Here is a 24,798-nt window from a genome sequence, read left to right on the forward strand (position 1 = left end):
ACTTCCCCTGTGTTTTTTTCCTATTTCTGTTGTCGTTCTTCCTATTTCTGTTTTGTTTTTCCCTATTTCCGTTGCAGTCCGTTTGGCCTCTCAGGGCCACCGTATATTATGCTAGTACCATCCAAAAGCAATATCAGCGTTCAATCCACCCACCTCTATCTCACATTTTCACAAAGAATGTTAACTTTGTGCAAATAAATCCATGAGAAGAGACTGATGGCTCTAAACTGACTGCTGACTGTAGGTGTGAATGTGAGAGGATGTGGTTGCCTGGCTCTGTGTACATCTCCAGGGTGTACCCTGACTTTAGCCCTGTGTGATCTGGGATAGGCTCCATCACCCCAAAACTCAGTTAAGAAAACAGATATGTGGAATTCAGCATTAAACCAAGGAATGTAAAATCAGGCAGAAGTAAAGACAAAATGGGAGACAAAACATCTCAAAGTCTCAAAATAAGGGATAGATATTAAGCTAATAAGTCATCTTGCTTCCTTATTCCTTGGGGAACTTCTCATTGCCTGCTCCTCCTGAACGGAAGTTCTGAACAGCAGGTGGGCGGGGCTTCTGTTCTCACATTCAGACCTGTGTACCCAAGATGACCATATAAGAGATCTCTGGTCTCCTTTACAGAACCAATAGTAGAAAAAAAAACTTTACTTATTACTCCACTAAACTCATTACTTAACATGATCATGTTTACTTTGAACATCAACCCCTGCAACAGAAAAATATAAAAGAGTTTCTGTTGTATATGGTCAATCTATTGTAAAGTTGTAATAATGACTTTTGTCCTGTGCTCTTGGTTGGTTCTGTCTTGAAAAAGGTTTTAATCTCAGGCAGACTTCTATTTGGTTAAATTAAAGGAAAATTGAATTATACTCAGAGTGGGACACTCCTTGATCAGTACAGTGAAACTCAGAGTAAATATCAAATTTGAGCTCTAAGCATATGCAAAAACAAAGGGATTTTTTTTCCTGATGTAGATGCACTTATGTTAGGCACCAATTGAATCACAAGATAATCACGTAAATCACAACATATCCTGTATGCACAGTGCTTCTGACAGTCGACAGCAGCACAATTACACTAGCCAAAAGACACAAACAGAAGTTTTACTTGCATTAATGGACACACCCAAAGAAATTCACTTAACATGTAATATAATTACAATGAAACCCATATATGCTAGCCTACCACACATATACTGTATATTAGTATCGACAGATATGCTTTATATGAAATGTAGAAAAAAAACTATTTTAGTGGTCTTACAAGCACAGCACGCAACATTAGCTAAAGGCAGGGTGGCATCAAGAAGTGTCTGACCATAAACTAGCAAAATGTTCATAAATAATGACTGTATATACATATATACATATATATATATATGTATATATTTGTATAACGATGGCTGATATGGCATAAAAATTGGTGTAATATTGATTGGCTCTAAATATAAAGTTACCTCTGGCAACTGCCTGAGGCTAAAGTCTGAAGTTTCAAATGTAATATATACTCACCAGATGCTTTATTAGGTACGATTGCTGTTACAGGGTTGGAACCCCTTTTTCCTTCAGAGTTGCCTTAATGTCTTTGCGGCAAGATTCAACAGGGTGCTTGAAAAATTCCTGAGAGATTTTTTGATACATATTGACATGATAACATCACACTTCCATGATGTGAATCTCTCTTTCCACCGCATCCCAAAGGTGCTCTATTGGACTGAGATCTGGAGATTATGGAGGCCATTTGAGTAGAGTGACCTCACTGTCATGTTCATGATGATCTGAGCCTTGTGACATGGCACATTATCCTGTTAGAAGCATCCACCAGAAGTATAGAGGAACACTGTTGAAAAGGATGAACGTCATCAGCAACAAAACTCAGATGCTGTGGTGCAATGTTGGTTCTGAGAAACCCAAAATACCCCCCACACCATGACACCATCATTACGTAGGTTGGATCCATGCTTTCATGTTGCTTATTTCAAATTCTGAACCTACTATCCAAATGGCATGACTCAGACCAGGCAGCGTCTTTCCGATGCGATAGAATACTGAACCCACAGTTCCTCTTTAAAACTAGCTTAAAATATTTAGTTTATGAAGTAAAGCCAAAAAATCCTACTGTTGTTGGGCTAGGTTTGCTGTGAAAGTGACAGAAACACTATATGAAGTTAAAACTATAAATATGACAAAACTAGATCAGTTTTGTCATATCTACGTCTTGTCCATTTTTTTAAATCAACTTGCACAACCTGTTTTTTATATATTGTTAATCCACCTTCCATAACTGAAAAACAGTTTGAGTCAAGCTTTGTTGTTTTTTGGATGTGTTTGCAACAGCCTACAAAAATGTGTGACTTAACTTGAGGATAAATTAACAGAGAATTCACAGCAATTAGTTATTTACTGGAGCAGCAAAGCAAACGTAGGTGTTTTTCACTGGGTGACATATATGGATACATCCAAAGTAACACCTGGCCTAAACACGCAGTACCACGTTTACAGCATGTGCTCAGTCAAGGCACTTTTACTGAAAGCACTGCATCCCCATATCATCCTCACAGGTGTCACACTCCATCTCTCCTCTCCATCTCCTCCCTGTTCACCTAATGAACTCAGTCTATCTCTTCTCTCCCCGCTGTGGCAGGTGTCCAGCCCAACTGATGCCTCTCCGAAGACAACGAGGCCTGATAGCAGGGAAACAGGAGTGAGCCGGCTGCATAAGAAGGACTTATTATGATGATGAAATGTCCTACAAGGCCCCAAACACCCTCTTAAAGAAATCTCTCCCACTGATAAGGGGAGTTTCAGCCTCACCCCGGAGCTGTGTGGAGGAAGAGGAGAAAGTGTGTGTGTGTGGTGGCGCGTCCTAACCTGATTGGATCGGCGGCTCAGAGGGGGCGCACGTTACAAAATCAAATGGCCGTCAAGCCGCTGTCATGCATAATTAATTGGACCTTCTACTCCCAACTACACAAAAATCCATGGTCATTCGATTAGGGGGTTTTGGAGGACTCTCTGAAGTGCATCGCTGTCTGAGCTGCTTCCCAGCTCACCTCTCTATCAGTGAGGATTGTGTCAGCCTGCACATGTTCAGCCAGGTAAATTTTAAACTTTCAAGCCCCTAATACATTGTTAGGCTGTTTGTTGTAAGGACCAGCTTATTACACAGCTCGGCAATTGAAACATTTGCTGATAGTCATTAAAATTTGTAGATGCAGAAAACCTGCAGTTCTCAGCAGGTAAAGTTGGGGGAAAAGCCACGCTCTGTGCTGAAGGCTCATTTTGTAGCGCAAGCTAACCCTGTATTCAAATCTTCCATTTTTCTTTTTACTTTTAGTATCTAGTCTTCTGAAGCTGCCTTTACATACTGGGTTTTATTTTATTTATTGCTTGTTTCTGTACAGTTATGGTTACTTTTGCCATTCAATGAACTTGTATTTTGTATCTAATTAATTTGCCAGAAAGGACAGAATGCATTCATGAACACAATTATAAATGAGTTTGACTGATAATTTCATATTATTGCTATTTGTTTCATCATTACTGAGAATTTAACATAACAAGCCCTAGTTCCATGCATCACACTCCTTCCATCATAGTGTAATCTTAAGATCACACACTTTAACTCTGAGTCCCTTGCAGTTTGTGCAAAGGATTCTGGGTCGGAAAAAAACATGCTGTAAAATGTGACCAGATGGAGCATTCCCCTGTATGAAACATTACAATTTCAGATTCACTGGAAGCAAACAGGAAGCAGTGTTAACAGGACAGATGTACTCTGTAAATGTATCATTATGATTAAGTTGCTGAATCAGGATTGGATTGCCAATCTGTGTAAGATTATTGGTGCCGCCATTAATGACCATCAGCACCTGTATGAAAAGAGAGTGTTCTCAAAGGCAGAGACCACCACCGTGGACCCAGACTGTGAATGCAACAGTATATCAGCTGATCTACTGTCACATTCATCATCACAAAGGCTTTGCATTAGAAAGGTAGTTGGTTAAAGACCCCCTAATCATTCTCACATGCACCCCTGTTGGGATAACATTTAGGAAAGTTCAGGCAGCAAAGTATGTGTGAAAAAGATTCAAGTGTTTGTACTTGTTTGCAGTTCCTCTATAATGATTACATTTCCCACTTCAAGCAGAGATAGGGAGCCCAATAGATTTTATTTTCAGCAGAATCAGTGTTAGCTTTGAGATATCTACTGACCTTTTAAGTTGGAGAGGTTTGTAATGGCCAAGCACCTTACCCTGAGTTTTGATTGTTGCTCATTCCTCTCTGTCTTGTACTGTCTTTACCTCATGTTTTAATCTGACCCCCTTTTCTAGTTTTGACCATTTGCTTTTTGCTGTGAAGAATTTTTCACACCAGTTCAAAAACAGAAATCACACACTGATTAAGTGTGGGAACGAAATTGCAAAGTATAAGGTGGGACATAATAAATATGCAAATAGAAGAACAATCAGAACTGACTTCCTGCAGACATCGAGCTTAGGACATCTTTGAAGGACATCTCAAATCTTAAAATGCATCTGGAGAACACAGTGATGAGAAGAGCTATAATCAAGGATGCATCCTCTGTGGAAGTGTGGAAAAGAGACGAGACACACAGCTGTAAAAGGCCAGCACAAAACCTGGCCAGAAAAGGCTTTCAGAGACAAAATCTTTATATTGTTAATTTTTTTTAGTCATTCATGATTGAAATGTTCAGTGAAACTCTCTACCCTTCAACTTTTCTTATCTGTATATTCTGTTATATTATGCTACACTGTAAATTTAATTAAAAATAAATTTAAATATATAAGCATCTCTGACATCTGAGGTCATATAATACATTGGTATACTGATATTTTACTGAAATCACTTTAAAATGACAGCTTCAAAGCACAAGGGCGTCTCATTTTGCTGCCTCCTTGTGTCTCTTCCTCACCTCCTCCTGCTCCCATATCTCTGATGGATGTAATAAGAGTGAGGAAAGAAGGAAAGGAAGAAAGGAACTGCAAAAGCATAATCTGGGCAACGAGAAGAGGGGTATACAATATCTGTGTGTGAATGCCGCCCCCTGCTGGACATCAGTGGAACTACATCAACTACACACTAGAGAAAATACACCACAGCAGGCAAATTAAACTGCAGCAAGATTTTTATTCAAAAAAAGCATATATTCAGGAATTAAAGATGCATATACTTACATGTGTAAATAGATATTTAAAATACACAAAGTGGGAAAACAATGTGCTTCAGTAGCTGCAATGTCTATATGCACACTGTGTGCATACATGAAAATGTCTTTGAGGATGTGTTTTCCATGGTTTCTTAAGGACACGTTTCCCTATTATTTTAGGGAAATTCCTTTCTTTGTTTTTCCTTTTTATTTCTGGGTCACATCCATTATTAAAAAAAAATAATGAAATAAAATATTCACAAGCATAACCATATCACAGCTCAAAATGGAAGACAACTCCCTTTAGTGTCTCTTGCCATCGCCAAGGCTTAATGAATTCACAAGCGATGAAACAAAAACAAAAACTTTCACTGCTGAAGCTTTTACTCCATTAACACAGCACTGACATGACTTTACCAAAGGTTCCATTACTGCAGCAACACACTGCAACTGCTCTTACACTTCATTCATTGGCTGAGGGTAGGAGGCCAGGCGGGCTCTTCGGTCAAGGAGTATTTGACCATATGGGATTGGGTGAAGATGCGTTTGGGTTATTTATGGGGTGGGGGGGGTTCCTGTAGCAGGAAGAGGAGTTATTTTTAGAAGCAAGGGGGGTCTACCTAGTTGTCTGGGTGGGGTCGTCCCTCGGGGATCAGTGAGGTGAAGAAGGTGCTGATGAAGGACCACGCGACTGTAATGAAGCTCGGCTCTCGAAGGCCAGCAGCAGCCGCCGCCCGGCCCTGATCCTCTGCTCTTCCACCTCCATCCTCGCCACTGTCATCGTCCTCCATTCCTTCGTCCATCAGTCGTTCCTTAGCCACAAACAAACAGAGACAAGAAAGATTAAAGACGTTCTCTTTTGGACATATTCTGGACTGACTGCTTTAAACTCCACCTTAAAATGACAATAAGAGCGTTTATATTTTGAAAGCTCTTCCTGTGAGGTGGCAGGACATTATGTTGCATAAAGCGCTGCAAGTTTATGTTTACTTGACACATCATCATGTACACAAATGAAACACTAAAAACCAAATACAAACTAGTCACTTGGAGGAGTGACGAAACGTTTCTCCCACTGAAAACGCTACGTCCAGATGAACAGAATCAACTTTTGGACAAATACAAAGGAGTAAAGCTTATAGATGAAGTCAGTGTTAAGAAACAGAGAATGAAAGCAGTCTAAAATGCCAAGTTCCTTAAATCATTTTCCCTTTGCAAACAACCCTACAGCAGAAAACCTTCCAGTTTTCATCTCTCTGCTGTACTCTCAGGTTAAGACTCAGAGAAGAACTGAAATAATTTGAAAAGTTGCCCATTAAAAACAATTGTCTTTATTTCTTCCAACAAAAAAAGGCCTTGTTAAAATACATCTGAACTCTCGGTTTTATGTTAGAGACTAAACTGCTACATGCTTAAACAAAAGACATTCATTTGGCCAGACACCAAGATATTTATAGTATCTAGTGGCATCTACAGTCTTGTTTTGAGTTGTCACATTATCAGCAGTCTGAAATTCTTTTCAATTTTTTTAACAAAGGATTTTTCTGTTTGCTGGTGAAGGATCTGGAAGGATTTGCAGGTAAAGGATCATCCTAGGATTGCTGTTGATCAGCTGTAAAAGCTTATTTCTATAACTTAATACCAAAAATGATGATTTTCACATTGTATGTATCCACTTCAGACATCAAGGTAGCAAAGAAATGCACAGAGATCAGTAGGCCACGACAAGTAGGGCTGCCACAAACGATTATTTTGATAGTCGACTAGTCACCAAGTCGACAACTTTAAGTGTTTAAGGTGCTAACTAAAAATAAAGACAAGAGGATAGTTTATTAAATTTAAATGAAATCTGCAGATTGTTTCGGTGGAGTTTAATAAACGCAGCCGTCTGCTCCTTGCTATCTAAAATATAACAGGACACCGGAGTATATTCTCGAGCATCTCACACTTCTGATAATCAGTCGTCTGCCTGACGTTTATTCAGCTGTGTAAAAACTAACTTTAATCTCAGCCAAACCGATTTACTCAGGAACAAATAAAATACTGAAAAAAGCCAAACAATAACATTTTTAAGTTATCTAAGTGACTTATATATCATGTTTAACCTGAGTAGTGAAAGACGGCGGTGGGTTTGAAAACGATTTGCTGGGAGTCCGGTGTTCTCACCGGCTCTAGTGAGCCTTGAACCCCGGCTAGCTATCGAGCTAGTGGGTAACAGACGTCTCCGAAAACGTCTGAGCGCTTTTGAAAATATGTGGTGTCTTGATAAACTGAGCAGATATTTGAAGTTTACACAGCTACATTCTTGCCTGAAAATATGTTAAACGTTTATTTTGTGACCCAGAAAGAATAATAAGAGTAACATTAAAGCTAACTAGCTGCCGCCATTGTTGGAAACTGAGCAGGGCCGCGCTATGAATTCTGGGACACAATTTCTTCTTCTTCGGGGATTAACGGCAGCTGGCATCCTTATACATGCAGTGCTGCCATCTTCTGTTTCAGTCCGTTATTACACTCTTAAATCCTACTACTTATTCCTGCGTCTTTTGGGATCTTACAAAGCTTCAAACGACGCGTTGACTATTAAATTAGTCGTCGACGATTTTGATAGTCGACATAATCATGACTAGTCTACTAATCGTGGCAGCCCGAAAGACAAGAAACTCAAACTACAGTGCAAAGCATTCTGCATAGTCTCTAGAAAAATCATATTTCAAGTAGGGCAAGTGCTGATTTTTGGCACATCATCATTGACTTCCAAAGATGGGACATGGTCCAGAGTTTACTTGGTGTGATGCAGCCAAACTTCATCAGGTCGTCTGTCAGTCTGAGAAATTTTAGTTGATGCTTGTCTTTGAAAACAACAAGCTAGAAAAGTAAGGCAGAAAAACAGTGACAGACAGTGCCCAGCTCACCATTTCCTGTATGTCCTGGTGTCTCTCTGCTTCCTCCTGTGGAACTCTTCCTCCTCCTCTGAGGTTCTGCTGCTCTGGCCTGAAGGGAAACCAGCCAGCCTGGTGCCTGAAACATAAACACACACTTGAATTTAAAGCAGTTTTTAACAGATATATCCAGAAGTGCTTTCTGAACTCACAAAGCACCATTCAAGTCTTTTTAAAAATCTGCCAGAGAAGAGAAGCGGGAAGTCAACACATTTTTAAATGACTGATTGAAATGATTGGTTATAATAAAGTTGCAGTAAAAACACATTCAGTACACTGTCATGAACAAAGATGTGAAAATGTCAAAATTAGAAGTACAAATTATACGTTTTTTCCTTTTACAACTTCTGCAGAATTAACTCACAAGTAGACAAGCAACATGGCTCCGACCACCATGGCGAAGCGGCTAAAAGAAGAGTAGAAGTAGACGATGCTGAGCAGGACGGCCACGCGAGACAATGTGTAAAGCCAGTCCAGCCAATCACGGTTCATCTCGTCGTCGTTTAGGACGGCCCCGCCCTGAGCGTTCATCTGGATGGGGTTGGGCGGCTGGTTCTCTGGCAAGGCGTTGGGGGCCGCGTTAGGTCCCAGTGGTGGCTGCACAGCGTTGGGTTGGGCAGGCTGATGGGGTGAGGGGGTGGGGGAGGAGGGAGGGGAGGTGCTGGGAGGCTGCGAGGCAGCTACTGCTGCTTGACTATGAAAATGGAGATACAAAGAAGGAGAACAGGGAGAGAGAATGGAAACAAAATAGACAAACAAATCAGCACGCAAAGTAATCATAGTAAATAAATTCAATGTAGTCTAACAAATATGTCACTGGGCAAACTGTCACTGGCATTATGATTGCAGGACAGTTTTTGCACTTACTACTGCATGTAGTAGTGACGAGCGTACATCTGTTGCCACCACAGCATCTGCATTGGCATGTACATGGGGTGGGGGGGCATGTTGGCAGGTAGGCCCCCATGAAAGGGAACCTGAGCAGCATCAGGCCTGTGGAGGGAGGAGGGCGTCACAAAGCTGGACAACTGACACACATCCATAAACCGATGTTCCATCTTCAGGTTACTTCCATTAGCTTCTCAGATCCACAGACCTGCTTTCAACCTGATTATTTTATATTTTAGCACAAATTAATATTTTCTATAATTTAAAGAGACATAGATTCGTTAATGGGGTAAATGCTCAGATGTGACTCTCTCAGTGTACTATAGCTTAACAATGGGTTGAACTTTTCCCCATTAATAACAGATAGCAGACTTTATAGTTCTTTGCTCTGTAAACCTGCTAACCTGTCTTTTTATTGTTTATTAAATAAAAAAAAAAATAGAAAATTCAAAGACTTATGTCAGCTAACAGGTAACACAGACAGTTTGGCTTAAGCCTTTATTACCCAGGTATCATGCCGGCCGCCTGGACACATTTTGTACTTCTTTACTAAAATCAAAAAATAATTATCGTCTTTCAGGAACCATTTGAATTTTCTCTCTTCTGTGTGTGTTCAGACAGCAGTACCTTGTGAATGCTTTGTGCTACCCTGATACATGGCATTTAAAAAGTGCTTGTAAAATTGCGCCCCTCCGGTATAGTGATACCATAATCACCCACAAATGCTCATTTAGAGCTAAAAAAGCCCAGTCTCGTGTCTTGGTCTTGTTTGCTTACCACTGAGGGATACCAGCGGTGCTCTGAGGATATTGGGTGAAGCCTCCGCGGTATCTCAGCCCATCAAAACTCGCTGGATCAGAAGAGGAGGAGGATGAAGAGGCTGACTGACTTTCCTGATTTGGTGTGGTGGCAGGAGAGATGGAGCCAGCACTCTCTGAACTCTGTGTGAACACCAATAACAAACCAATAACTAAATCAAACACACACAGAAAAGATCAAGTTCGCCCTGAGAGAAGATGAGAGCAGCACGGAGGCTGCAGCCTAATCAAACAGCTTTCATAGTTATTACAGGAAATCACAGAAACACATCCAGTTAAAGATGATTGCAACTTAATCAGAATAACCCTCTAACTGTTTTAATTATGACAGGTCAGTTTAATAAAATGTTTTTTAAAACATTTGCTTACCGGAGTTTTTAAAACTGTAAAAATTCATTAAAAACACAAATAAATTGTGTTAGTAAGTGTTGATCTACTCACGCTGGAATCAGAAGCAGTCGTGCTGGAGGGACTCCGAGGCATGGGCGAGCCGGGGGGACTGTGAGAGGTACATACGAGATGCATCATGTGGTATTCATCCTGCTGTGGGTCGACAAGGCCAGGGAGCGATCCAGATGTGTGGGAGGAAGAAAAAGAAGGTGGTGGAGAAGGCGCCAGCAGATCACAGAGACAAAGCAAGAAAGAGAGAGAAAGAAAGCATTAGAGTGGAAATGGCCAGACATTTTCAGACAATGCTCATCCTTTGTTAGTGACACACATCACATAGGCTATTGTTTCCCACGCTGCCTGTTTCACTTCCCCCACAGATGGACATGTCCACGAGCAACAGCTAAGCTACTACTGAGGATGTGAACAACTGACTACACATGCCTCCTGCACAGCCATCAGTCCCTCACACAATTTGTAGCTACTTAAATACCAACAGTTAAAAAATTGCTTACACATAATTTCCCTAGGGATTAATAAAGTATGCTGATTCTAACTTAATGCGCTACAACAACTCTATTGTAACTGTGTGAGACAGCTCACTCACAAACAGCACTAATAAATTAGTTTCAGTGTTTTGTTTTCTGAAGCAAAGTACTTCTAGAAGCAAGGCAGACATCTCGAAACACCTCAGGGGATGTATTTGGCAATTATATCAAAGAATTATCTAAACCACCTGTGTTTCAACACATTTAAATTCAAGAATCTTTGAGAGCATTGTTAAGCGCTTCTTAAATGTCTCTGAAGAAGGAAAACAAAGATCTGTTTATCTCAGTCTTCATCTTTTGTTTCACATTTGGTTCAAACAAAGGCTACAAGTGGGACTGCAACGATACTAGACCACATTCATTTCAATGCTTAAGTAACATTATTTTGAAGATTTAGATTGATATAAAATATAAATAAAACTGTATCAGTTAAATTGTATTAATATTTAAAAATATAAACGTTTTTTTTTCTTCCTTCTTCTTTGCAGGCCAGTAAAGCTCACTCACAGGCCACTGACCTGCGTCTGCTATGTTGGACACTGAATTATAATAAACATTAATTATTAACATCTACACTATCAGGACATTGTTTTCTGCAGCAGGAAACATTTCTTTGAAGCACAGGTCAAGCCTGAGCTGAGAATGTTGATATGCTCGTTTTTCTTCATTGCCGACACCACATACTCCTTTAAAGGCTTAAAGACACACACACCTACTCACACACTAGCACAAAAACAAGCACAAACCAAATCTACCTCTTTGCTTTTTGCTTATGGTTTCATAAAATAAAAAAGCCTATTTTATTTTATGAACTGGCTCCGTTGCATGCATAACTTCTTTCACTTGACATTACTGTACTTGAGATTAGTTATCTTTGAATTTAAGAGAATGTTTTGGTTTTTTAGGCAGATATTTTATGTATGTTGTAGGTAATTGAATATTTTTATTGCTCATGAATAAGACAAACGTATTTCTTACCTGGTTACTCAATGGATTAATAGAATAGTCAATTACTAAAGTAACTGACAGCTGTGGCACTAATTACAAGCCAGTGCACTCAACGAGAGTAAAGACACATCACGATTACGAACTTTGGAACAACTTTTGAAAATTTAAATTCAAACTCTGAACACACACGAGGTCAGACAAGAAAGGTAAGTTATTTCATTAAAGGCAATGCAGTGAACTTTATTTTATGCTTTGTTTTGTTAATCTTTATGCATTTATAACTGTAAAACTGTAAAACAAGGCTAAAATAGTTCGACTGAGCATAAGTGTGCTGTGTGCTACCTGGCTTGAAATTTAAAGAAATCTATATGATCTTTTATAGGATAAATCCAGATCAAATATTTGCCCACCAAAAAATTCCCAGGAATTTAACATCCCCTCCCAAAAAACTCATCGATATGTGGCTCTCACCTTTCTAAGCACATCTCTGAGCTGCAGGTGGTCTTGAAGGAGCATTCCTGAATACACCAGCCGTTGGTCTTTGGACAGCTGAAACACAAACATCACACGGTGAGACAAAGAAGTGATATAATAGGCATTCAGGTCACTGTCTGACACAATCACACCAGTCTCCTCTATATAGTGTAACCTGATGCGGGTGTCTTTGCAGGATGATAAAACTGCTGGGCTTCTTCTTGAGACACCAAGCAGAGCTTAAACTGAGCGTCTGAGCAAACACACCCCTCACAGCTAAACTTAAACCCAAACATCCACAAACATGTTTTTATGGAAACACTGCCAGCTACTGCTCTGTCACAACCAGCTCCCTTTAACCTTCAGAGCTAACTCGGTGCAGCAACATCAACATGTTTTTGTTTCCAGTTGAGAAAGGCTTTTGGTGGCTGATAGCTCAAAGTATGAGACATTAAACCTGTCATGTTTGTAAAGTGATTAGGTGCCTTGGGGTTAAATGAGAGTGCTGGGCTGGATTAGATTTCAAAGCCTACTGAAAGCCTGTGATGTGTACAATCAAATATTCAGTTCTTCAAAAGACTTTCGCTGCTCCTTATCCATTTTATGATAGAAACTTGACCATGATGGAATAAAGGCCATTGCCTCATTTTCACTGAAGAATCAAAGCAAAGTTGTCTTTGAATCACTGTGTTTTCACTTTTGCAGGACAATCACATCAGTGGTCAAATGAAAATGTCTGCATGGGAGTAGTATTACATATTGGTGCATTAGGATCATCTGTAATACTAGAAAAGTACTCCAGTCTTAAAGTGGGGCACACCTCTGGGTGAAACACGAGTCTACAAATATAACCCCATTTTAGCACAGTGCTTGCTGCTGTGCTCTTTAGCCTGCTGAAATATGAATACCTCCAAGAAAACTTCATGCCCGTCTTTAATTTACAGTAATTTTATTTTTTTTAATCTATGTAGTCTTTTAATAAACTGGACAGTAATTTACTTATTCTGATCCAAAGGACTGAAATTTTAGATGAAAAAACTGACAGTGTTCAGTCACCCAATGAACTACCAACACCCACCCCCCTACACACACACACACACACACACACACACACACACACACACACACACACACACACACACACACACACACACACACACACACACACACACACACACACACACACACACACACACACACACACACACACACACACACACACACACACACACACACACACACACACACACACACACACACACACACACACACACACAAAACCCCCCACAGAAAATCTGATTATTCTGTATCAAACATATGAGGTTGGGCTCAGCAATCACTTGGATTTAATGAAGAATTAATCTGTCAACAATTAATAAATTAAGTAAGATAATCTCAAAAACAAGAATTTTGCTCTTTGTACTAATTTTTTCTATAAATCTCTTATTTTTGTTGTATTTATATATCATGCACATCCCTTTCCTTTACAGAGTTGCATTTTTGTTTCTGCCTAAAAGTGAAAATCAATGGTGCTGTAGTTCAGCTTTAAACAACAGAACAGAAACAATCTTTGGTCACCAAGGTCTATCTAGAGGAAGTTAAAGTTGTACCAAGATTTGAACCACTGGACCTGTGGAAAGATTCTATTATGTATTTTGCAAGCTGCTAGGCACCAGCAGCCCAGGCCTTTCTTCCTGTTGGAGAACATGGTGTACATCACCTCATTTACAAATTTTTTTTTACTTGTTTTTTTTTTTTTTTTTTTTTTAAACTGTAAACTGATGATAAATGCCTTTAATAAATGTCAAGCAGCCTACAAAAAACCCAAAACGAATTACTGTTTCAAATTATATATATTATGATTATTAATAAAAATAATCATGATTCTGGTTTCTTTCATAATCAATCACCCCTAATGTGAACCGGAGATGTAACATGCTGAAATCACCCAGCTACTAACAGTATTATCAGGTTCATAAGACTGAGATATTGCAATAAGTTGCAAGATTGTTCAGAACACACTAAACGTATGTTTGGAGGACAGGGAGCTGGAATAAGTCCCAGAAGTGGTTTGGAAAGTTTTTGAAAGAACTTTTGAGTAAATTTTTTTCTTTGTTAATTAATTACATTAGAACTACTCTACAGCTGACTTTGTTTCAAGTTCATGACAGCCACTGTGCTCCCTGTAGAGTGAAACCATAAAGATTTCACAGCTACTTTTATCCCCTATGATGTTTATCAAGTAACCCCACTTGGACAAAAAGCTACTCACCGGCTTGCTGGGGTACACACTGGAGATGTGACTTTTTAGCTTCTCCACAGTCCAGTTAAGGAAACAGTTAATGGTCTGGTCTTCATACTTCTGGTTGGGGGCCTTAATGACCAAGGTTACAGGACTATCAACTGGCCCAGAGTCCATGGCTCATATTACTAGAAACGTGGGCTCTGAGGAACCTTCACTGACACAACTCAGGACTGTCCTGAGGAGTAAGCTACCTCAAATTCTCTCCATTCTGGTACTTGTATAACACCAAAAACAGTCACTGCTACAGGTAAGGGGCTGGTGGGTCCCCTTTTACAATATCTGCTTCATTTCTAGATATTTTATGAGTGGGAATTCTTCTGGTAGCAGGTTCTTGGACTTCTGTTAAAAAAAAAAACAAAGAGAGAGAGAAGCATTTTTAGATTATACATTATCCTAAAACATTTTGTTTTTATTTATACAAAGAACTTTTCTAATAAATATCATTTCATTTTTTGAAATGTAAATTTTAAGCACACATGCAACAAGGAAATCTGTGTGGTCACCCTTCAGGTAAACTTCAAAGAAGTATTACTGGGATAACTACTGCAGCTGTCCCTGTCCATGTCTGTCGCAGAGTTAAATCCCTCCCCAAGTGTGCGAAAAAAAAAACAAAACCCTTAAAATATAGGATCAATAAACTAACTTAGAAGCTATAAATGATTAATAAAGATAAACTCCAGCTTAGCCATTCAGGGTTACTAGGCTGGAGCTTATCCAAAAGTGTCAAGGGGTGTAGACCCTTGGCAGGTCACCAGTCTATAATTGTTCATTTGCCCTACCTGTCTGACACTCTGCCCCAAACTTACTGCAACTGAGGAAACTGATCAACAAAAAGCTCACTTTTGCATACTGTAATAAGAAATGCACCGGCGCACTGCAACGACAATTCACAGCTGGCTCACAGTGCAATGCAATGTATCTACAAAATGTAGCGCACGTATGCAAAGCGAAAATAACCGCAGGTAGGGCGGAGGGGTCGTGAGTTTCGGTTAAACTTCCTGATACCTGCCATGCTGGCTCATCTTCACAGTGAACAATTAACGCAACTTTAACTATAAATCACACCGAGTCGGGTTAAACCTAACGGTTTAGAGTTAAGTGAGCTATTAACGCTGCTTATCTGTACAATCCTCAGCCGAACACACTAACACACATAGCAAACTAGCCTCACTGGGCCGGTCACTCCGGGCAACTCGGCTTTTATTTTGACCCTTGGTTATGAAGCCAGGGTAACGCAATTAGCTTCTTGGCTAATGCTAGCGTCGCTGTGGTTTGCTAATAATTCGGTGGGACTAGCTAGCCTCTCCCACATTGACAGCACATTTAAAGGTCTAACGATAATAAATGAGAACACGTTACCTCAGAGGGCTTTCTGTTCGTATCCGTTTACACTCCAGTCAGTCAGTCAGTCAGTCAGTCAGCGTCGACTGCCCGTCCCAGCTCGGCTCGCCTGCCTTGTTGTTGTAATGTCGGGTGTGAGAGCGGAAACACGTCATTCTCTTTGCAACAGCTGATCAAAAAAACAAAGAAAAAAACCAAAACCAAAACCTTGCACCGCAGTAATAAATAAGCATTAAAGTTATTATAGTTTCGTATTTTTGATTTCACTTTGAAATTTAGAATTGAAAATCTATAGTTCTAGTTTAGTATAGTGGTTTTAATCTATTAGTTTATAGTCTTATGATATAAAGGTGTTTTAGAAGTTGACCATATATATATATAAACATTGTAATTTCAAAGCAGACAACAGTAACATCGCAGACTCAATAAATATAACAACCAATATTTCTTTATATGTTCCCAGTCATTTTATTAGGCATGCCTTTTCAATAAGTCATTAATGCAAGTATCTAATGACAATGATTCAATACATTTAGGCACATAGATGTGGTCAAGACGAACTCAAGTTCAAACCTAACGTCAAAATGGAAAAGCAAGTTGATTTAACTGACTTTGATGATTGCATGGTTGTTGGTGCTGATCTGGATTTTCCACACAACCACAAAAGAGAAAATAGCCAGTGAGCAGCAGTTCCCTGGGTGAAATAAATAAAAAAAAAAAGCCCTGTTGATGCCAGAGCGCACCAGATGCCGCTCTTGTCAACTTAGAACTGGACACTGAGGATAAAATCTGCACCAATCACCAAAATTGGACATGTAGAGACTGGACATACATTGTTTGGTCTGATGAGTGTCCCTGCTCTGGAACTCTGTAATCAGTAAAAATACTACATAATCATCCAGCAAAGAATGAGTCAATCAGGGTTGGAGCTTTATTTTTTTTCTTCAGCAATGTCTTTTAATTCCCCAAACATAAATATGAATTATGACTTCATGCCCCCAGTCAGCAGCTTTTGTCTTTATATGTAGCCATGTTATTTCAAAGTGGAGTGCAATAAACTCTAGAAGGAGCCTAGTTGAAATTATTTATATCTATAGAAAATCTAGATGGCAGCATACTTGCGTGTGCATACAATTCACAACACTGGTGCTGCACATCACTGATGATGTGATGCAATATCTTAATTTATTCACCACATTTAGTACTCAGTCTGGTAAATTTTAACCAAATTTAGTTCCTCTGTGACATGATGTTCTTACACAGTATAGTTTTGTATTGCTTTACCATTTGGTTACTAAAAGTGGAAAAACATGTAATACAATTAATATTTAGGAAAACAATTTTTAAAAAATGATAAAAGACTTACATTTCATCACTGTGACATTTTGGATAAATATATTTTTTTAAGTGTATTTGTTTTATTTGTAAGATTTTCAGTCTTTCCACGCCTACTTCAAATGAACCTCTTAAACAAAGGACTGATAGTTGGAATGGCACTCCACCACTAGAGGGCAGTGTAAGTTGCCTAACAGGCAAACTACATTTGGAGAAACTGTTATGCTTTTGTCCAACCACACAGCCAGACTAAGTCTCAGCGCTGAAGTATTTTCCTCCTCAAGTGCCACAAAACTGATGAGTTTTTCTTTCTTAAACTATTCGCACAGATTGTAGAAATTATTGCTTTAGTATTTTTTATATCCCACACTCTACAATAATAATGCTATTAGTTGCCTTTATTTTTATCTGTGTTTCATAATTACTGCACACCCGGAATAATTTCCACTGAATAAATCTTTGCATGTACTAGAATAAAATCCAGAAATGTTTTCAGCCATATTTCTTGCTTTTTGCAATGTGTGATATTGCTTTTAAAGTGCTGACATAAATTTACATCTGTGCACCCAATTTGCAGTAGGCCATATAGAAAAGTAAAAATGCCTTAGCAGTTCAACAACTCTTATTTTCTAACAAATAACGTGATAAGCATGCTTCATTAAATTACACAGGAATAGTTATGGGTATGTACAAATTTCCTGGGTGCTTTGTGTGTTTATCCCAGGAAGACTTGCTGCATGGAAACTACTGATTACTGTTTCAGCTTGCGCAGAACCTCCTTTGTCAGCTGTTTACTGTATCGGTTGATCTTCCAGTGTCCCGGCCTCCATCCCAGCAGAAAACGATGAAAGTCTGTCCAAGCAAATGCAAACATCTCCCTCCACTCTTTCTCAAGGGCATGAAAGTCTACGTCTTTTTTTAACGATAGCTTTAGTTCTGAAAAATAGTAGTCCAGCAGTCCAGGTACCCTCTTTTCACACTCCCTCTCGTCCATACAACTTCCTAGAAAATATACAACATCTTTCATCCCGCAGCCCCCGCCCACATACTGAAAGTCCACAGCTGCCACATCCTTCCCACTCTGGGAAAAACAGAAATTAGCTAATTTGGCATCTCCATGAACGATGGTCTTGAAACGGCACTCATTGAGTATCCTGTCAATGTCGCCTGCTGCTGCTTTGAGCTCAGCGTCATCCATGGCTTCCAACTCGTCTGGCCGGGTTTCCAGGTGCCAGTAGGTACCGACAGGCCACAGACCCTCCGGTGCCACACCCAAGAAGCGAGCATGGAAGTGAGCAAGCCAGCTCAGGCAAGCCTTTATCTCCCTGTCTTTAACGCTCGTCCTAAAAAGAATAAAATATATTTTTTTAACCACCATAAATTATGTTTGCTTCATTATGTGGCACGTCTTTAAGGATATACCTATCCAGGCTAATAAAGGCTCTAATCTGAACTGCTCCCTTTCAAAACTACTTTGAAAGTGCTCAGACACATCAAAAGACCCCTGGAAGAGCTTCTGCCTCTTTCAGCAGTGAATTTGGAAATGAGGGACCTGAAACTGAACAGTATTTAAGTTACATTAAACAGAAATAAAATTAAAAATAACTAAACAAAAAAAAAAAAAAAAAGCGCTTTCAGACTTAAAATTACAAATGAATATTACAATAGGATGCCCTTAGAAAGTTAAATTATCTCCTCCCTCACCTAAAACACAATTTATGAAAATTTTTGATATCTACAAGAGAATGGAGTGTTTACTGCATTAATGCCAAGCCATAGTTTATATGCAGGCCTCCTGTTTTACTGCACGCTCTCAGAGCGGTGGCAGAAAAATGGAAAAACATAACACAGCGCTTTTTAACTTCAAATGAAATAAAAGCTGGGCAATAAGGAGGCATGCAAGTACAAATACTTCATTACTGCTCTGAAGTAGAATTTTCAGGTATCTGTACTTCACTTGAGTATTTATTTTTCTAATGATGTTTAACCTTTACTCGCTACATTTCAGCACTGAAATATGTCCTTTTTTGCTCCTTACACTTTCAAAACAGGTTCATTACTTTAGGTTTAAGACATCTGTAGGGACTCATTGTCACTGTTTACCTTTGCAACAGCAACAGATTGTAGAAATGAAAGAAATAATAACACATAAAATACAATCCTGTTGGTGAAGCCATCACCAGTGCTCATTTTCAGGTAATTTCAATTGCAAAGTTTCAGCTAAACCAACAGCAGTTAAAACATAAACTGTTACACAGTGTGTCTGCTAGCTAAAGGTACAGCTGGTGTATTTCTAAAGGAAGAGAAAAGAATTTGAGATAACTTCACTCAGAGATGGAGAAAGATGAAACAAAGGAAGACGATAAACAGAAATGCTTACATGTAATATCCTCCTCCGTTCTTAGAGGTTTTTGGATAGATATTAGAGTGATACATTGGTTGGTGAATTCTAGTTTTGTGAAACAACCTAAAAATAATATTTACCAACTCTGTATTTGTCAAAGTTTGCATAAAAATACTAGACAGTTTCGTGCAGATTGGGAAAGGTTTGCTTGTCTGGTTAGTTTTGCAGTACTGTGGTTTAGTCTACAGTAATATATTGGATTGTTGCAGGGTAGCTGTGGTTTTCATGGTCAGTGGAATCAGACATCAGTGCCAATTTAAGCTGATTCACTCATCAAATTCCACGTTTATACCAGCTTTAAACTGTCTATGGGTGGGAAATCAGCCATGACTGCTTAGGAATACATATATACTATATAAACATACACAAATATACACAAGCCATGGAGATGACTTATATGGACTTTTATGGATTTTATGTCACAGGCTTTTTGAAGCTTTTCTCAGAGTTTCTAAGCTTATACCTCCTCTGATCGTAACCGGCCACGTCCAGATCCTCCAGCACGATCAGCATCTCATCGCCATAGGAACAGGCAGCTAGGCAGGCAGGAATGCGACAGCTCTGATTGGTGGAATAGTTTTGGTACCAATGTGTCTCCACCTGGTAGGATTTCACTTTACGTGTGTGGGATCGATCTGTGTTCCAACCCCCGGGATGCTCGGCTTCCTCTGGAAACTTGACGTGTTTTACAACCACGGAGGGCCGGTCACAGCCCTCCAGGTGCAGCCGGACTATCTCCCCATAACCACTCCACAGGGTCTGGATCTTAGCACCGACTCGCAGAGATGAAGCATCACATGCCTGCAGGATGAGATCCTGGTACTCCTGTTTCATTTCCACAGCTACGGCTGAATGAAAGAGGAGCGTTAGCAACACTTGAAAAGCGTCCTTGTATGTGCAGGTCTCTGTTGAAGTGTCGCACTCACCTGATTCTTAAAGGTTTTTGCAGCAGGACAGCAAAGGCTTCGTTACACCCACACGATTCACTGAACACTGAATAAGTATAATATCGATTTTCTCTCAAATGTGTCAGGACACCGACACGGTTTAAATCGTCCTACGGTTCAGGAAGTATTCGGCATTTAAGGAAACCGGCGCGAAAAGTGTGCAACACTGCCACCTACTGAACTGGAGTGTACAAACAGAGTTTAATAAAAAATGATGTCATTGCGCATAGACAATGAAATTGGATGCAATCTTCGCAACCCAGAGAAGCCATTATCCGTCTCTGATTGCATAAAGTAGTTCTTATTTTAGGTTTGTGAGCAGTCCAGATTTCAAGTACTCTAATGTAACATCAAATATTAAATTTCTGATTATATAAATGAGATAAATAAACTTTATAACAGCATAATGTCATCTCTTTTCTCTCAGCAATGTGTGAGTGTAGTCTTAATAAAATTTAATAAAGACTGAGATTAGCAACACATTAATCAATACAATTTAATTTAAATAATATTAAATGCTTGCTATATACAGCTGGTAAAAAAAAACGTATTGAAGACATTAGTAACTTTCTAAGTAAATACATTTGTAAAGGTGTTTTTGACATGAAATTCTCACCAGATGTCAGTTACAACTGATCCACACATGCAAAGAAATCAAACCACAGATGTCTATAAATTAAACTATGTGTAATAATGTGAAATGACACATGGAAAAAGTATTGAAGACACTGAAATTTTACAACAACTGTGAAATTTATTTAATATTTTGTACAGAAGCCATTGTTGATGATAACAGCTTAAAGATGCCTCCTGTTTGACGAAACTAGTCGCATGCCTTGCCCAATCATGATTTTGTCCCATTCTTCCACACAAACAGTCTTTAAATCCTGAAGGTTCAGTGGGCCCCTTACATGAACTCTTAGCTTTAGTTCTTTCCATAGATTTTTAATTGGATTCAGGGCAGGTGATTGTCTGGGCTTTGCTAGCAGCTTGATTTTTTTCTCTGAACACAATTGAGAGTTTCCTTGTCTGTGTGTCCGGGATCATTGTCGATTACCCTCATTTTATCTCCATAATCTTTAGATGGCGGCAGATTTTTATTTTTTTTAATTGTTTTAAAGTCAAGAATGTCTCACTACTACTACCTCCAAACTTCACTGGTGTTTCTGGGGTGATATACAGTGCCTCTCGACCACCAAACATGGTGTATATTATGGGATCCAAAGAGTTCAGTTCTGGTCTCATCTGATCAGGGTATATTCTCCCAGTATTTCACAGGCTTGTCTAAATGTTGTCCAGGAACCTTTAAACATGCTTCAACATGCTTTTTTTCAGCAATGGAGTCTTGTGTGGTGATCATGCAGAAGGGCCATGGCGGTTGAGAGCAGACATTCTTCTGTAAGCAATGTCAATAGTATTTTATGCAACAATATGGTTGCACAGGTCTTGTGAGCACTCATTGGTTTTACCCATAATGTCTCTAGTGTGACACCTTGGTAATGAGACACCTTTTTATAGGGCATCAGTTGTAACTGAACCAGCTGATTTCAGATTTCAGCTGATGTCATGACTTTCCCTGCCTTTTTGCACCTCCCTTTCTTCACGTATTCAATACTTTTTCCCCTGTTTTATTTCTCATTATTACACATAACAGAATTTGTGGACATCTATTATATGGTTTCTTTGCCTTTAAGCATTGCATAGATTGTTACCAACATCTGGTGAGGATTACATGTCAAAAGCACATTTAGAAATAAATGTATTTAAAATTAACTTAGAAATTTATGACATGTTCAATACATATTTTACCCGCTGCAAATACAAATCACACCCACTTTGAATTGGTGAAATAGAGTACTCAGACAAAATAAGAAGAAAAGATGCATAAAAAGAGCAGAATTGTTTTCAGGATCAATGGCTGGGCATTTGGATAGTTTCAGTAGGCCAGAGCAAAATAACTGTTCTTCCTAAACAGGGCACGTAACTTAAACAATGACCTAGTTTTGGAGACTGGTAAACATTTTCCAAACATATTGGCCTGTAATGTTTCAAAGTAATTTAGATTCATAATTTATTACCATTTTACTGTATGTAAATGATCTGTGGTGCTAGATTAATGGCCAAAAAGCATGCATACTGAGATCCGTGCAGGGGGAATTATTTCTCTAGATATTTTCATCACAAACTGGAGATGTTGTTGCTTTGCAGCCAGTTTTTAACAGCAGGAACTATTTTTAAAAAAGAATCAATAAGACCTGCAACCAAAGAAGAATTTTGTCTTTAGCCCATGTGCACATAGTCAAAGATGCATGACAGCTTCATTTTTGGCTTTGTTGGGTTCATTTTATGAGAGAGAAGACAAATATGCTCAAATTCTCAGTTTTTAAAATTTATTATCAAACAGTTTTACATGGCGTCATGGACTTCCACCTCTACACATGGCTAAAAGAGACAAAGGCTCCCACACCGAGGCAGTAAACACTTTTATTGTGTGTGGTAAAAACAGAATGTTAACATGATTGGTCAGAAGTTGGATGAAATCTTTAGGTCCAATATCCGGCTCACGTTTCATCTCCTGCACCTTTTGGACATCTCCATAATAAAGAGATGACACTTCTCACATCACCATGGCAACCATCCAAGGTTGGTGTCTGCCCTGTAGAGTTAGAGAAAGGGAAGGAGTTGGGGAGAGAACTTCATGAAGAGAACTTCCAAACACCAGAATTTATAGACATGTTTTGGTCTTGCAGAGTCAGCCTTTAAGTTTTGTACCTTCTGGTGCCACCACTAGTCCAGGCAGACCATCCTCATCAAATTCCTCAGTGAAGGGGCTTTGCCCTGTTCGTTAGTGTTTGAGTGTAACAGTCTAAATCTAAAACTATTCTACAATACACATCCAAATACAAATGTTGAGGTTATTGTATAATATCAAATAATGGGGGTACATAAGTATGAGTATATGAGCCTTAAAGATAAAAAAAATAAATTGTAACAGCTTTACGAACTAAACAATTGTCTTATTTTTAGAATACAATCATTCTGTCAGTCGGTTAGTATTCTGAAAGAATTTCTTTTGGTTAAAATGAACACAAAAAGGTCCCTGCAGAGGCAGAGAACAATTATAACAGTATTAAGACTGAGGGTACGTATGGAAATTGACTATGATGTGTGAAAATGGGCATTGGTTAAGTGGTTATACTAACCAATTATCCTAACTAGATACGTGAAGACCACACCTGCTGACATCATGAGGTCACCGGACTATGACAGGGTGAACACAGAGAAACTAACCCAGAGAAATAACAACACACATTCTCATTTTCCAGCTGTGGATAACTGAGAATCACAAATTAACCAAACATAAATGTCTTTGAGAGGAAATCCACAGAAGCACAGTCTGTGGCCTTTCTAAGTGAACGCCACATAGAAAAGCCACAGCTGGGCAGCAGATTCAAATTCAGAACTTCTTTAGTTTATATTTCCAGTAGTTTATCCAAAGTGCTATTTGTATACAGGCATAGCTCACTTGCAATATGAAGTGGAGGCTTAAGGGTGAAATTTTACAGTGGAAGAGCTTCCCAGGGTTTGCATTTGTAATCCTTGTCTGCGTGTGTTTTGCATACAATATACAAAATGTATTTGCATGAACACTGAGTCTACACAAAGAAAATTAACCACAAAACCTCCTCACTGTGTAACCCTCTTACTGTAAATAAGTGCAACAAACAAAACAAAAGATTCTGGGCTACTTTCTATAACATCATACAATACACTGTAACACTTCACTTCATATATCAAATGTTATAATGCATTATAAAATTACTTAATACATACATATAAATACATCTAAAATAAAAAAATAAATACACAGATACATACAAAGAGTTAGACTCTTTTTCTCCAATTGATCTTTCTGAGTTAACTTCAATAATTACTTCCTCCAAACCATCAACGTGTCTTTTAGACCCCATTCCTACAAAACTGCTCAAAGAAGTCCTGCCATTAATTAAGTCTTCAATCTTAAATATGATCAACCTATCTCTAATAATCGGCTATGTACCACAGGCCTTCAAGCTGGCTGTAGTTAAACCTTTACTTAAAAAGCCATCTCTAGACCCAACTGTCTTAGCTAATTATAGGCCAATCTCCAACCTTCCTTTCATATCAAAAATCCTTGAAAGAGTAGTTGTCAAACAGCTAACAGATCATCTGCAGAGGAATGGCTTATTTGAAGCGTTTCAGTCAGGTTTCAGAGCTCATCACAGCACAGAAACAACTTTAGT

At 39.0% G+C, this 24,798-nt stretch overlaps 2 protein-coding genes across 2 annotated transcripts; both read right to left on the reverse strand.

Annotated features, from left to right (window-relative positions):
- Nucleotides 1-5,139: 5,139 nt before the first annotated feature.
- On the reverse strand, nt 5,140-15,970 carry herpud2 (HERPUD family member 2). Its single transcript, XM_031756703.2, has 9 exons — nt 15,848-15,970; nt 14,456-14,827; nt 12,181-12,258; nt 10,268-10,369; nt 9,786-9,949; nt 8,988-9,113; nt 8,485-8,814; nt 8,094-8,199; nt 5,140-5,990 (listed from the first exon to the last, which is right to left on the reverse strand). The coding sequence occupies exons 2-9, from the start codon at nt 14,600-14,602 to the stop codon at nt 5,799-5,801; spliced, it is 1,245 nt and encodes a 414-aa protein (XP_031612563.1). The 5' UTR covers nt 14,603-14,827; nt 15,848-15,970; the 3' UTR covers nt 5,140-5,798.
- Nucleotides 15,971-16,273: 303 nt separating this feature from the next.
- Nucleotides 16,274-20,649, reverse strand: pkdc (protein kinase-like domain containing). The gene is made up of 3 exons (XM_031756666.2): nt 20,495-20,649; nt 20,032-20,416; nt 16,274-18,507 (listed from the first exon to the last, which is right to left on the reverse strand). Exons 2-3 carry the CDS (start codon nt 20,400-20,402, stop codon nt 17,916-17,918), a joined length of 963 nt encoding a protein of 320 aa, XP_031612526.1. The 5' UTR covers nt 20,403-20,416; nt 20,495-20,649; the 3' UTR covers nt 16,274-17,915.
- Nucleotides 20,650-24,798: the final 4,149 nt, after the last annotated feature.

Source organism: Oreochromis aureus, linkage group 11 (assembly GCF_013358895.1).
Source record: "Oreochromis aureus strain Israel breed Guangdong linkage group 11, ZZ_aureus, whole genome shotgun sequence".
Classification (NCBI taxonomy): domain Eukaryota; kingdom Metazoa; phylum Chordata; class Actinopteri; order Cichliformes; family Cichlidae; genus Oreochromis; species Oreochromis aureus.

Excerpts from the sequence above, each read along its gene's own strand:
- herpud2 (XM_031756703.2), bottom strand. The coding sequence starts at position 14,602 with ATGGACTCTGGGCCAGTTGATAGTCCTGTAACCTTGGTCATTAAGGCC. Across the intron at positions 9,950-10,267 it reads CGACTGCTTCTGATTCCAGC|AGTTCAGAGAGTGCTGGCTC; the intron begins GTGAGTAGATCA and ends GTGTTCACACAG. Across the intron at positions 8,815-8,987 it reads CGTCACTACTACATGCAGTA|TCAAGCAGCAGTAGCTGCCT; the intron begins GTAAGTGCAAAA and ends CCATTTTCATAG.
- pkdc (XM_031756666.2), bottom strand. The coding sequence starts at position 20,402 with ATGAAACAGGAGTACCAGGATCTCATCCTGCAGGCATGTGATGCTTCA. Across the intron at positions 18,508-20,031 it reads GCCGGTTACGATCAGAGGAG|GACGAGCGTTAAAGACAGGG; the intron begins GTATAAGCTTAG and ends TATTCTTTTTAG.